Below are 15,541 nucleotides of genomic sequence, written 5' to 3'. Positions count from 1 at the left end.
AATTCTTGAGCGACCTTGGTGATGAACTCCTGAGGGTTGGGCCCTCCTTGCCTTACGCCTTCCTGAGGAAAACATGCCGTGAAGCACGCCTCCAAGTGGTGCCCGAGTGCCTTCCTCGTGACCTTGGCCAAGTCGGTGGCTCCCCAGGAGAGAGCCCCCGAGCCCTGCCCGAGGAGGGCGCCGGGCGCGCGCCTCCTATGCGATGGAGGGTGGCGCCCCTTGGATGGGCGCATGTCCGGATGTGACGCCTCCGGAGGAGCCTTCCTCCTGAGGCCTTGAACCAGGTGATGTCTTCCTCTTCTTGGGAGCTACTTCAGGAGGATTTCCACTCTTGCTGTCCGGGTCCTCGATTGACGCGGCTTGGAAGGCACGCTCGAGGGAGCACACCGCATCCTTCTCTTCACACGGGACCGTGATGACCCCGCCACTTCCTGGCATCTTGAGGACATTGTAGCCATGGTGAGTCACTGCCATGAACTTAGCTAGGGCTGGATACCCGAGGATGGCATTGTATGGCAGACGAATGTGGACGACATCGAAGTCAATGAGCTCGGTGCGGTAGTTGTTGCACTGTCCAAAAGTGACAGGGAGGCGGACCTGCCCTATCGGTATGTTGGAACCATCAGTGACTCCTGAGAAGGGCTTGGTTGGTTGAAGCTGATCGTATGGCACTTGAAGATTGTTGAACGTCTCGACGGATAGGACGTTGAGCCCTGCCCTGCCGTCAATGAGGGTCTTGGTAACTTGCACATTGCTGATGACTGGGGAGCAGAGCATCGGGAGGACACCGGCCGTTGCCGCGCACTTGAGCTGATCCGCTGAGCTGAACGTGATGGCGCATGCTGACCACCTGAGAGGGCGCGTGGCCTCAAGCTTGGGAAGGACTACATTCACCTCGCGAGCAAACTACTTGAAGATGCATTGAGAGGCTGGGGCCTGGGCGCCGCCCAAGATGCAAGCGATGGCACGAGGCTCGTGGAAGCCCCCAGCCCCCTCGTCCTGATGATGGTCATCATTCCTTCTTGGTGGTGGCGGCAGAGGAAGGAGTCCTGCGTTGCCTTGCGGGCGATCCTCACGAGGCTGATCTCTCCAAGCCCCCTCGCGAGGCTGGTCCTGCCAGCGGTCCTCGCGAGGCCGGTCACACCACCCTTGGCGAGGGCCACGGTCATCCCATCGTCCTCCACCTCTTGCTCCGCCTCGGCCGTAGCCCCGATTGCGCTCGGGGCGTCAACCGACACGGCCTTCTCGCATGGCCCTGAGTTCTTGGCATTCGTTGGTGTTGTGGGTGTGGAGATCGTGGTACACACAGTACCGGCTGCCCTTGGACGACTATGGTTGGTCCATGCCGCGCTTTGTGTCCGTCTTTGCTGCGAGCACAGCTACTCCCTTGCGCTTCACATCCTTGGCATTGGCTTTCTTCTCTTCTGGGTCTGCTGCTGGGAGCTCGAGAAGGGAGAGGCGCCCTTCCTCAGCCCTTGCGCACTTGGTCGCTAGGTTGAACAGCTCCAGAGACGTACACAGGTCTTCGTGGATCGCCAGCTCCTCCTTCATCTTGACGTCACGAACGCCGTCAGAGAACACAGAGATGATGGCCTTCTCAGTCACCCTGGGGATCTTGAGGCGAGCGTTGTTGAAGCGTTGGATGTACTTTTGTAAGGTCTCTTCGGGCTGCTGCTTGATGCGCCGCAGGTCACCCACGGCCGGTGGACGGTCGCGAGTGCCCTGGAAGTTGGCGATGAAGCGAGTGCGCATCTCGTCCCAGGAGGAGATCGTGCCGGGAGGCAGGTTCAGGAGCCAGGTGCGGGCACCGTCTTTGAGCGCCATGGGAAACCAGTTCGCCATGACCTTTTCGTCCCCGTTGGTGGCTTCCATCCCCAACTCGTAGAGCTGCAGGAACTCCGCGGGGTCTACAGTGCCGTCGTAGCGGGGAGGCAGGTCAGGTTTGAACTTGTCCGTCCACGCGACACTGTGCAGCTCGATGGTGAAGGCGCGGCAGCCTGCGGTAACCACCGGAGCTCTTTGCTGATACAGGGCTTGCTCATGGAGATTCCCACGCGTCGCTGCCTGAAGCAGCGCGGGGTCTTGACGTGCTGGCGCAGGGACGCGGTCGTGGCGCGCCGGTGCCGGGAGCACGCATGCACCTTCTTGTGGACGAGGGATTTCTTGGCAGCTTCTTTCTTGATGTGCTGGCGCCGAACGCGGTGGGTCTCGTCCTGGGGCCGCGCGCCTCGGGGCCAGGGCGCCTTCTTGGGGAGGAGGTGGCAGAGGCACCTCCTGATCTGCGCCTCCTGCACAGGACGGAGGGCGAGGTAGCGAGATGGACGGCGCAGGGGAGCCCCCTGCGGCGCTGACGAGCTCGGTGATGCAAGTGAGCCACTCCTCGTAGAGGTCGTCGATGGGACAGTAGTGCAGGAGCTCACGCGCCAGGAGCAATGCGGCGTGCGCGTCCGCGGGGGCGCGACGGGCATGGGACGATGAACCAGCTGGAGTCAGCGATGGGGTGGCGGTGCGGCCTTCCCGCCGCACCGAAGGATGCAGCGACCAGGCCTGCTGCTTGTTCCCCGTCGGGCCGGTGGCGGCGTTGGCGGCAGGCGACGGGGAACGACGGGGACACCCACCGACGGGAGCCGTCTGGGCGATGCGGGCGGCGAGAACAGCCCGACGCTCAGCGCGAGCCCAGCGAGCGTCATCCATGGACACGACGGAAGATCGGACGCGAACAGCGGAAGAAAGATTCCGGCGCACCCCTACCTGGCGCGCCAAATGTCGGATGTTGGGTTCCGGCAGACCCTTAAGGTTCGAACTCTGGGGTGCGCATGAAGATCTCTCCCCTACCGACCTACGTCCGATCGTCTCGTGAGATCTAAGCTAAAAACGATGAACAACACGAGGGACACAAGATTTATACTGGTTCGGGCCACCGTTGTGGTGTAATACTGTACTCCAGTGTGTGGTCTGGTGGATTGCCTCAGGGGCTGATGATGAACAGTACAATGGAAGAACAGCCTCGCGAGAGGTGTTCTTGAGCTGGTGCGATGAACTGCTTGGGTGAGTTCGATCGCCTCTCTCTCTCTCTCTAATGAGCTCTCGATCCGTCCCAAAACTGGATCCCCCTCTACTGTGGTAACTAGTCCTATTTATAGAGGCCCTAGGCCTCTTTCCAAATATTGAGCGGGAAGGGCGCCAACAATGGTCATTTCGAAGGGGAACATCTAGTACAAGTTATCCTGACTAAAGTTGGTCTTCGGCTACCAAAAGCACTGGTGATGACGCCGTCTTGGGCTCCACGGTGACCTCCATCCTGCCGCTCCGCTGGTCTTGGTCTCGTTACACTGAAATGGCAACCTTTGCCTGATGCCTCGGTACTCCGCGCCTGTGCTTGCCCCCTTTGCACCAAAGAGGAACAAGGACACTGCGCAAGCCGGCGCCCGCCTGGTCTCGATCGTCATGGCTTGCGTCACGAGCACCTCGCGAGGTACCCTGCCTTGATCTCTCCGCCTCCTCGCGAGCCTGCCTGGCGAGGCCGTTCCTAAGGAAGCCTTGTGCCGTCCACCCCGCGAGGCTTGGCCCCTCGCGAGGGTCTTGAGTCTTGTGTTGATGAAGACGGGTCGTACTGGGCCACCACTTGAGCCACGCCGCAGGGCCGCGGGCAGGCAAGTCTGGGGACCCCCGTCCCCAGAACGCCGACAACAGCACAATTCACATGGAAATCACGAGCGCCCATGCAATGTCGCTTCTTTCCATGGCTTGCCATGAAGGACCGGTGCTGGACTTCGGACAGATTAGAGGGTTGCCACATCAAGATGCCTGCCCGTTATGTGATCAACATGAGGAGACCATGAGCCACCTGCTGATTAACTGCGCTTTCACGAAGCAAGTTTGGCACTGGTTCAGTGTAGCTATCAGAAGGCCGAAGTTTGAGACTAGGGATAACAAAACTTTGGGCGAGTGGTGCATCAGGCAGGATGAAAGGAGTGATGGTCGACGACCTACCAGAGCAATGTGCCTGCTAGGTATGTGGATGCTCTGGAAGCATCGGAATGATATCGTCTTCAATAGAGCATCTCCGTCCTTCCAGCGGATCACACAACAAATTGAAGAGGAGGGCAAGCTATGGAGATTGGCAGGAATATTCACGAGTGGTGGAGAAGGCTTCGGTGGAGCAGCTCCAGTGCGGGTAGATAGCGAGTAGTCTGTTTACTTGTCTACTGTGATGGTGGGGAAAGATCCGTATTATTCCTGAATTTATTTCAGGATTTCCGGCGATGCGCTTTTAGTGGGAGGAGACGTTCCCGTCGACGACGAGGCGCCTATGGTGACTTCGTAAATCTCAAGATGATATGTCGGCTCAGTCTCTCGGAGGTGCTCATAGAGGTAGGGTGTGCGTGTGTGCGTTCATAGGGGAGAGTGTATGCGCGTGTATATGAGCGCTTATGTCTGTACTGATGCTAAAAATAATCTGTAACAATGTGGAATTTTTGGGATTCTTCCCCCTCCTTTAATGAATGACTGGTGCGTGTTTGAGAAAAATTCCAATATACAGAAGCTTGTTCTACTGCATGTTCTAAGTCCAGGACTCCAGGTAACATCAAGACGTACGCTTCCCTTCACTACTTGTAACATCTAAGCTGCTGAATAAAGCGGTCAATATACCTCTCATGGCACTCCGTGTCCGACACGATCTCTTGCAGCTTCTTGGCGTTGGCTGTAAACACTCTCCTGCCTTCTTCCTCTACCGCCACAGCCCGAATCGCCGTCGCGACGCCTTCTTGGTCAAACGAACAGTCGTTCTCGTTTCTCGGCACCAGCACGCCGACCTTTCTACACTCCATCAGCCTTGCATTCGGCACTTGGTCCCCCATGATGGGCAGCATGATGAGAGGACGCCCGAACAGGAGCCCCTCGATGGTGGAGCTCAGGCCGCAGTGCGTCAGGAACGCAGCCACGGCGTCGTGCGTCAGTATCCCGAGCTGAGGAACCCAGCCCGTTATCACGAGGCCATGGCCGCGCGTGCACTCCTCGAACCCCTGGGGGAGGAGCACGTCGGCGTCGACGGCCTGTGGCTTCCTCAGAGCCCAGAGGAAGCGCGTCCCGGCGAGCTGAAGCCCGAGGGCGAGCTCGCGCACCTCCTCCGGGCGCAGCGGCACCTCGCTTCCGAGCGCGACGTACACGACCGACTTGGCCGGCTGCGCATCGAGCCATCGCACGGCTGTATGGTCGTTCCCTCTGTCGCCGCGGCGACCTCCGTCAGGCGACGGCGGCAGGAGGCCGAAGGGGACAACCGGCTTGCCGCCGAACGTCGCGGCATGAACGACGCTCTCGGGCTCCCACTCATTGCAACTCCGCATGGCAACGAGTTTGCACCTCTGGAGCGTCGAGGAGACCTGCTCGGCGATGGACATCCCCCATTTGCATTGTAGAGCCATTAGCCCCGTCTTCTCCGTAGCGAACCTTGTAGCTCCTGCCGATCGGGACGCGGTGCGCTCGGACAGTAGAATGTCCAAGGTGGCGACCACAGTCGCAGCGAGTAGGGCAAGCATCGCACATGGAACCTTGTGTTGGATGGCGGCGGCGGCCGCCCAGTCGTTGAAGTAGTCCACGATGATCCAATCGGGCTTCCTTCCGCCGGGCTCGGCGCATAGGGACTCCAAGTACTCGGAGAAGGGCGCGGTGAGGCCGTCGGCTGCCTTGCGATGGAGCTCGAACTTGTCGAAGGGGAGGTCGTTGGTGGACTCGGCGCCGTCGGGGAGCCCGGCCACGCGCGGGAACGGCAGTGCCACGAGGCCGACGAACGGCGCCACAGCTGGGCGCACAGGCGGGAGCCGCGCGATGTTTCGCGGCGCAGAGACGAGCGACACACGGTAGCCCCGCGACGCCAGGCGCTCGGCGAGGTCCAGGCAGGGGAGCAGGTGGCCGAAGGAGGGGGATGAGCCGGTCTCGTCCATGGGGACAGAGCGCGCGCGTCCAAGGAGCTTGGATTGGCTTAGTTTACCGATTTTTGCCGGGATATCGCATCTCAACTCCTATGAATAGCCCCTACGAATCGCACGGTAAAGTAGAGAAATCTGTTTTTTCACTTCGTTTACCTGTCTTGCCTTTTTTTAGGCAATGACCGTTGCCACCATCCATGCAATGGCGGAAGATGCTGAAGAGGAGACCAATGTTTGATTCAGTTTAACAGTAGCATGTATTGTGTGCACCTGCGTGTGCCTTATGCTGAGGGTGGTGAATTGCTATGCGTGGGGTTCCTTCACATGGAGATACTTTGTTCCCCCGTTGGGGTGTGGACATTTCCGTCCTTGTTCACATGACGATATTTTGGTAGCACCTACCTTTTTTTTTACCTGCGGCACCTATCATCCACATTCGTAGCAACCTCCTCTTGCCCTCGACCATCTTCTAGCCGAAAGACATTCCTTCTTTGCGCCTCAGCAGGCTCAGTATGTGCCTCCAGGGCCGGAAAGTGCATAGATGAACCCGGGTACATATGAACCCACTTTGGAAAACACGTTTTGAAATGCCAAAAAAATCTGAAAAAAAGTGCGCACAAACATCTCGCAGCAAAAGCCACATGCAGGTGCACGCAATACATGCTACCGTTAAACTGAATCAAGCATTGGTCTCCTCTTCAGCATCTTCCGCCATTGCATCATCCACATTCGTAGCAACCTCCTCTTGCCCTCCACCATCTTCTAGCCAAAAGACATTCCTTCTTCGCGCCTCAGCAGGCTCAGTGTGTGCCTCCAGGGCCACCCTTTGTACATGGCTTGGAACTTCACTAGGAATGGTCAGTTCACAGTAGGATCCGCTTATCACCTGAAAATGAGCATGAACAAAACAAGGTCCGGACGGCCGGAACCTTCATCATCAGTGATAGCGCACAAGGGATGGCTTTCACTATGGGCCTCCTGTGCTCCAAACAAGGCAAAAATCCATGTATGGAGGCTCATGAAGAATGGCCTTGTTATTGGAAGTGAGCTACACCTTTTTTTTGAGGGAATACGCAAAGCTTGTGTATCATTTCATTGATAGAAAGAGTAGAATGAGTACAACGGGGGTACAACACATGACACGGACTCAGACAGGCGTGAACATGATGCCCGGAGCAGAGAGAAGGGGATGCTCGGCCCAAACAAAGGAAACATCACAGCTAGACCTACCAGACCCGAACCAAGAACGGCAATGCCGAACCAACAAGAATTCCAACATCGTCCGAGCCAAAACCGGGGACAGCACGAGCTTGCAAGATAGCGCCTTCAAGAAGGAAGATGACGTCGAGACGCCGTCGCTATCCGGTTCGGGGGAGCCGGACCTGGGATTTTCCCTGAGCTCAAAGAGGTGAAGGAAATATGCCCTAGAGGCAATAATAAAGTTATTATTTATTTCCTTATATCATGATAAATGTTTATTATTCATGCTAGAATTGTATTAACCGAAAACATAATACATGTGTGAATACATAGACAAACATAGTGTCACTAGTATGCCTCTACTTGACTAGCTCGTTAATCAAAGATGGTTAAGTTTCCTAACCATAGACATGAGTTGTCATTTGATTAATGGGATCACATCATTAGGAGAATGATGTGATTGACATGACCCATTCCGTTAGCCTAGCACTTGATCGTTTAGTATGTTGCTATTGCTTTCTTCATGACTTATACATGTTCCTGTAACTATGAGATTATGCAACTCCCGTTTACCGGAGGAACACTTTGGGTGCTACCAAACGTCACAACGTAACTGAGTGATTATAAAGGAGTACTACAGGTGTCTCCAAAGGTACATGTTGGGTTGGCGTATTTCGAGATTAGGTTTTGTCACTCCGATTGTCGGAGAGGTATCTCTGGGCCCTCTCGGTAATGCACATCACTATAAGCCTTGCAAGCAATGTGACTAATGAGTTAGTTACGAAATCATGCATTACATAACGAGTAAATAGACTTGCCGGTAACGAGATTGAACTAGGTATTGGATACCGACGATCGAATCTCGGGCAAGTAACATACCGATGACAAAGGGAACAACGTATGTTGTTATGCGGTTTGACCGATAAAGATCTTCGTAGAATATGTAGGAGCCAATATGAGCATCCAGGTTCCGCTATTGGTTATTGACCGAGAATAGTTCTAGGTCATGTCTACATAGTTCTCGAACCCGTAGGGTCCGCACGCTTAAGGTTTCGATGACAGTTTTATTATGAGTTTATGAGTTTTGATGTACCGAAGGAGTTCGGAGTCCCGGATGAGATCGGTGACATGACGAGGAGTCTCGAAATGGTCGAGACGTAAAGATCAATATATTGGACGACTATATTCGGAGTTCGGAAAGGTTCCGAGTGATTCAGGTATTTTTTGGAGTACTGGAGAGTTACGGGAATTCGCCGGGGAGTATACGGGCCTTATTGGGCCATACGGGAATAGAGGAGAGAGGCCAAAAGGAAGGAGGCCTACGCCCCCCCTCTGGTCCGAATTGGACAAGGGGCGCAGCCCCCTTTTCCTTCTTCCTCTCCCCCTCTTTCCCCTTCTCCTACTCCAACAAGGAAGGAGGGAGTCCTACTCCCGGTGGGAGTAGGACTCCCCTTGGCGTGCCTCCTCCTAGGCCGGCCGCCCCCTCCCCCCTTGCTCCTTTATATACGGGGGCAGGGGGGCACCCCATAACACACAAGTTGATCTATGGATCGTTCCTTAGCCGTGTGCGGTGCCCCCCTCCACCATATTCCACCTCGGTCATATCGTCGCGGAGTTTAGGCGAAGCCCTGCGCCGGTAGAGCATCATCATCGTCACCACGCCATCGTGCTGACGGAACTCATCCCCGAAGCTTTGCTGGATCGAAGCCCGGGTATCATCATCGAGCTGAACGTGTGCTGAACTCGGAGGTGCCGTACGTTCGGTACTTGGATCGGCCGGATCGTGGAGACGTACGACTACATCAACCGTGTTGTCATAACGCTTCCGCTTACGGTCTACGAGGGTACGTGGACAATACTCTCCCCTCTCTTTGCTATGCCATCACCATGATCTTACGTGTGCGTAGGAATTTTTTTGAAATTACTACGTTCCCCAACAGTGGTATCCGAGCCAGGTTTTATGCGTTGATGTTATATGCACGAGTAGAACACAAGTGATTTGTGGGCGATACAAGTCATACTGCTTACCAGCATGTCATACTTTGGTTCAGCGGTATTGTTGGATGAAGCGGTCCGGACCGACATTACGCGTACGCTTACGCGAGACTGGTTTTACCGCCGTGCTTTGCACACAGGTGACTAGCGGGTGTCTGTTTCTCCAACTTTAGTTAAACCGAGTGTGGCTACGCCCGGTCCTTGCGAAGGTTAAAACAGCACCAACTTGACGAACTATCGTTGTGGTTTTGCTGTGTAGGTAAGAATGGTTCTTGCTCAGCCCGTAGCAGCCACGTAAAACTTGCAACAACAAAGTAGAGGACATCTAACTTGTTTTTGCAGGGCATGTTGTGATGTGATATGGTCAAGACGTGATGAGATATAAGTTGTTGTATGAGATGATCATGTTTTGTTGAAGTTATCGGCAACTGGCAGAAGCCCTATGGTTGTCTCTTTGTTGCATAAGATGCAAGTGCCAAATAATTGATTTACTTTATCGCTATGCGATAGCAATAGTTGCAAGAGCAATAGTTGGCGAGACGACCATGTGACGACACATCGATATAGATCAAGATGATGAAGATCATGGTGTCGTGCTGGTGACGATAGAGATCATGACAGTACTTTGGAGATGGAGATCAAAGGCGCAAGATGATCATGGCCATATCATGTCACATATTTTGATTGCATATGATGTTTATCTGTTATACATCTTATTCTGTTTTGTTTGACGGTAGCATTTTAAGATGATCTCTCACTAATTATCAAGAAGTGTTCTCCCTGAGTATGCACCATTGCGAAAGTTCTTCGTGCTGAGACACCACGTGATGATCGGGTGTGATAGGCTCTACGTTCAAATACAACGGGTGCAAAACAGTTGCACACGCGGAATACTCAGGTTAAACTTGACGAGCCTAGCATATACAGATATGGCCTCGGAACACGGAGACCGAAAGGTCGAGCGTGAATCATATAGTAGATATGATCAACATAGTGATGTTCACCATTGAAAACTACTCCATCTCACGTGATGATCGGACATGGTTTAGTTGATTTGGATCAAGTGATCACTTAGAGGATTAGAGGGATGTCTATCTAAGTGGGAGTTCTTAAGTAATATGGTTAATTGAACTTAAATTTATCATGAACTTAGTCCTGGCAGTATTTTGCAAATTATGTTGTAGATCAATAGCTCGCGTTGTTGTTTTCATATGTTTATTTTGATATGTTCCTAGAGAAAATTGTGTTGAAAAATGTTAGTAGCAATGATGCGGATTTGATCCGTGATCAGAGGTTTATCCTCATTGCTGCATAGAAGAATTATTTCCTTAATGCACCGCTAGGTGACAGACCTATTGCAGGAGCAGATGCAGATGTTATGAACGTCTGGCTAGCTCAATATGATGACTACTTGATAGTTTAGTGCACCATGCTTAACGGCTTAGAATCGGGACTTCAAAGACGTTTTGAACGTCATGGACCATATAAGATGTTCCAGGTGTTGAAGTTAATATTTCAAGCAAATACCCGAGTTGAGAGATATGAAGTCTCCAACAAGTTCTATAGCTAAAAGATGGAGGAGAATCGCTCAACTAGTGAGCAAGTGCTTAGATTGTCTGAGTACTACAATCGCTTGAATCAAGTGGGAGTTAATCTTCCAGATAAGATAGTGATTGGCAGAGTTCTCTAGTCACCATCACCAAGTTAGTGGAACTTCGTGATGAACTATAATGCAAGGGATGAAGAAAACAATTCCCAAGCTCTTCGTGATGTTGAAATCGACGAAGGTAGAAATCAAGAAAGAGCATCAAGTGTTGATGATTGACAAGACCACTAGTTTCAAGAAAAGGGCAAAGGGAAAGAAAGGGAAACTTCAAGTAGAATGGCAAACAAGTTGTCACTCCCGTGAAGAAGACCAAAACTGGACCAAAACCTGAAACTGAGTGCTTACACTGCAAAGGAAATGGTCACTGGAAGCGGAAATGCCCTAAATATTTGGTGGATAAGAAGGATGGCAAAGTGAACAAGGGTATATTTGATATACATGTTATTGATGTGTGCCTTACTAGTGTTTATAGTAGCCCCTGAGTATTTGATACTTGTTCAGTTGCTAAGATTAGTAACTCAAAACAGGAGTTACAGAATAAACAGAGACTAGTTGAAGGGGAAGTGACGATGAGTGTTGGAAGTAGTTCCAAGATTGATATGATCATCATCGCACACTCCCTAAACTTTTGGGATAAGTGTTAAACCTAAATAAATGTTATTTAGCGTTTGCGTTGAGCATGAATATGATTTGATCATGTTTATTGCAATACGGTTATTCATTTAAAGTCAGGGAATAATTGTTGTTCTGTTTACATGAATAAAACCTTCAATGGTCATACACCCAATGAAAATAGTTTGTTGGATCTCAAACGTAGTGATACACATATTCATAATATTGATGCCAAAAGATGCAAAGTTAATAATGATAGTGCAACTTATTTGTGGCACTGCCGTTTGGGTCATATCGGTGTAAAGCGCATGAAGAAACTCCATAAAGATGGATTTTCAGAATCACTTGGTTATGAATCATTTGATGCTTGCGAACCGTGCCTTTTGGGCAAGATGACTAAAACTCCGTTCTCCGGAACAATGGAACGAGCTAGTGACTTATTGGAAATAATACATACCGATGTATGCGGTCCAATGAGTGTTGATGCTCGTGGCGGGTATCATTATTTTCTGACCTTTACAAGATGATTTGAGCAGATATGAGTATATCTACTTAATGAAGCACAAGTCTGAAACATTTGAAAAGTTCAAAGAATTTCAGAGTGAAGTAGAAAATCATCGTAATAAGAAAATAATGTTTCTGCGATCTGATCGCGGAGACGAATATTTGAGTTACGAGTTTGGTCTTCAATTAAAACAATGTGGAATAGTTTCACAGCTCACGCCACCTGGAACACCACAATGTTATGGTGTGTCCGAACGTCGTAACCGCACTTTATTGGATATGGTGCGATCTATGATGTCTCTTATCGATTTACCACTATCGTTTTGGGGTTATGCATCAGAGACAGCTGCATTCACGTTTAATATGGCACCATCTAAATCCGTTGAGACGACACCGTATGAACTATGGTTTAACAGTAAACCTAAGCTGTCGTTTCTTAAAGTTTGGAGTTGCGATCCTTATATGAAAAAGGTTTTCAACCTGATAAGCTCGAACCCAAATCGGAGAAGTGCGTCTTCATAGAATACCCAAAGGAAACTATTGGGTACTCCTTCTATCACAGATCCAAAGTCAAAACATTTGTTGCTAAGAATGGATCCTTTCTAGAGAAGGAGTTTCTCTCAAAAGAAGTGAGTGGGAGGAAAGTAAGAGCTTGATGAGGTAATTTGTACCTTCTCCCGAATTGGAAAGTAGTTAATCACAGAAATCAGTTCCAGTGATTCCTACACCAATTAGTGAGGAAGCTAATGATGATGATCATGAAACTTCAGATCAAGTTACTACAAAAACCTCGTAGGTCTACCAGAATAAGATCCGCACCAGAGTGATACGGTAATCCTATTTTGGAAGTCATGTTACTTGACCATGATGAACCTACGAACTATGAGGAAGCGATGATGAGCCCAGATTCCGCGAAATGGCTTGAGGCCATAAAATCTGAAATACGATCCATGTATGAGAACAAAGTATGGACTTTGATTGACTTGCTCGATGATCAGCAAGCCATGTTAAATAAATGGATCTTCAAAAGGAAGACGGACACTGATAGTAGTGTTACTATCTACTAAGCTCGACTTGTTGCGAAAGGTTTTCGACAAGTTCAAGATGTTGAATACGATTAGATTTTCTCACTCGTATCGATGCTTAAGTTTGTCTGAATCATGTTAGCAATTGCCACATTTTATGAAATCTGGCAAATGGATGTCAAAACTGCATTCCTTAATGGTTTTCTTAAAGGAGAGTTGTATATGATACAACCAGAAGGTTTTGTCGATCCGAAAGGTGCTAACAAAATGTGCAAGCTCCAGCGATCCATCAATGGACTGGTGCAAGCATCTCGGAGTTGGAATATACGCTTTGATGTGTTGATCAAAGCATATGGTTTTATACAGACTTTTGGAAAGGCCTGTATTTACAAGAAAGTGAGTGGGAGCTCTGTAGCATTTCTAAAATTATATGTGGATGACATATTGTTAATTGGAAATGATATGGAAATTCTGGATAGCATGAAAGGATACTTGAATAAGAGTTTTTCAAAGCAAGATCTCGGTGAAGCTGCTTACACATTGAGCATCAAGATCTATATAGATAGATCAAGACGCTTGATAAGATTTTTCAATGAGTACATACCTTGATAAATTTTTGAAATAGTTCAAAATGGAACAGTCAAAGAAGGAGTTCTTGCCTGTGTTGCAAGGTGTGAAGTTGAGTAAGACTCAAGACCCGACCATGGCAAAAAATAGAAAGAGAATGAAAAGTCATTCCCTATGCCTCAGTCATAGGTTCTATAAAGTATGCTATGTTGTCAACCAGACATATTGTATACCTTGCTCTGAGTTTTGCAAAGGAATACAATTTTGATCTAAGAGTAGATCACTGGACATTGGTCAAAATTATCCTTAGTGGAATAAGGATATATTTCTCGATTATGGAGGTGACAAAAAGGTTCGTCGTAAAGGGTTACGTCGATGTAAATTTTGGCACTGGTCCAGATGACTTTAAGTCTTAATCTGGATACATATTGAAAGTGGAAGCAATTAGCTAGAGTAGCTCCATGCAGAGCATTGTGGACATAGAATATTTTGCAAAATACATATGGCTCTGAATGTGACAGACCCGTTGACTAAGCTTCTCTCACGAGCAAAACATGATCACACCTTAGTATTCTTTGGGTGTTAATCACATAGCGATGTGAACTAGATTATTGACTCTAGTAAACCCTTTGGGTGTTGGTCACATGACGATGTGAACTATGGGTGTTAATCATATACAGATATGAATATTGGTGTTAAATCACATGGCGATGTGAACTAGATTATTGACTCTAGTGCAAGTGAGAGACTGAAGGAAATATGCCCTAGAGGCAATAATAAAGTTATTGTTTATTTCCTTATATCATGATAAATGTTTATTATTCATGCTAGAATTGTATTAACCGTAAACATAATACATGTGTGAATACATAGACAAACATAGTGTCACTAGTATGCCTCTACTTGACTAGCTCGTTAATCAAAGATGGTTAAGTTTCCTAACCATAGACATGAGTTGTCATTTGATTACTGGGATCACATCATTAGGAGAATGATGTGATTGACATGACCCATTCCATTAGCCTAGCACTTGATCGTTTAGTATGTTGCTATTGCTTTCTTTATGACTTATACATGTTCTTGTAACTATGAGATTATGCAACTCCCGTTTACCGGAGGAACACTTTGGGTGCTACCAAACGTCACAACGTAACTGGGTGATTATAAAGGAGTACTACAGGTGTCTCCAAAGGTACATGTTGGGTTGGCATATTTCGAGATTAGGTTTTGTCACTCCGATTGTCGGAGAGGTATCTCTGGACCCTCTCGGTAATGCACATCACTATAAGCCTTGCAAGCAATGTGAGTAATGAGTTAGTTACGAAATCATGCATTACGTAACGAGTAAAGAGACTTGCCGGTAACGAGATTGAACTAGGTATTGGATACCGACGATCGAATCTCGGGCAAGTAACATACCGATGATAAAGGGAACAACGTATGTTGTTATGCGGTTTGACCGATAAAGATCTTCATAGAATATGTAGGAGCCAATATGAGCATCCAGGTTCCGCTATTGGTTATTGACCGAGAATAGTTCTAGGTCATGTCTACATAGTTCTCGAACCCGTAGGGTCCGCACGCTTAAGGTTTCGATGACAGTTTTATTATGAGTTTATGAGTTTTGATGTACCGAAGGAGTTTGGAGTCCCGGATGAGATTGGGGACATGACGAGGAGTCTCGAAATGGTCGAGACGTAAAGATCGATATATTGGACGACTATATTCGGAGTTCGAAAAGGTTCCGAGTGATTCGGGTATTTTTTGGAGTACTGGAGAGTTACGGGAATTCGCCGGGGAGTATATGGGCCTTATTGGGCCATACAGGAATAGAGGAGAGAGGCCAAAAGGAAGGAGGCCTGCGCCCCCCCTCTGGTCCGAATTGGACAAGGGGCGCAGCCCCCTTTTCCTTCTTCCTCTCCCCCTCTTTCCCCTTCTCCTACTCCAACAAGGAAGGAGGGAGTCCTACTCCCTGTGGGAGTAGGACTCCCCTTGGCGCGCCTCCTCCTAGGCCGGCCGCCCCCTCCCCCCTTGCTCCTTTATATACGGGGGCAGGGGGGCACCCCATAACACACAAGTTGATCTACGGATCGTTCCTTAGC

General features: G+C 49.5%; 1 protein-coding gene across 1 annotated transcript; it reads right to left on the bottom strand.

Annotated features, from left to right (window-relative positions):
• Window positions 1–4,507: 4,507 nt before the first annotated feature.
• On the bottom strand, window positions 4,508–5,981 carry LOC123115864 (UDP-glycosyltransferase 91D2-like). Its single transcript, XM_044536937.1, has one exon. It carries the CDS (start codon window positions 5,943–5,945, stop codon window positions 4,611–4,613), a length of 1,335 nt encoding a protein of 444 aa, XP_044392872.1. The 5' UTR covers window positions 5,946–5,981; the 3' UTR covers window positions 4,508–4,610.
• Window positions 5,982–15,541: the final 9,560 nt, after the last annotated feature.

Source organism: Triticum aestivum, chromosome 5B (genome assembly GCF_018294505.1).
Source record: "Triticum aestivum cultivar Chinese Spring chromosome 5B, IWGSC CS RefSeq v2.1, whole genome shotgun sequence".
NCBI lineage: Eukaryota > Viridiplantae > Streptophyta > Magnoliopsida > Poales > Poaceae > Triticum > Triticum aestivum.
Note: the sequence above shows the minus strand (reverse complement) of the source record. Positions and strands in the feature narration are given on the sequence as shown.

Coding starts and splice junctions, on each gene's coding strand:
- LOC123115864 (XM_044536937.1), bottom strand. CDS start 5,945: ATGGACGAGACCGGCTCATCCCCCTCCTTCGGCCACCTGCTCCCCTGC.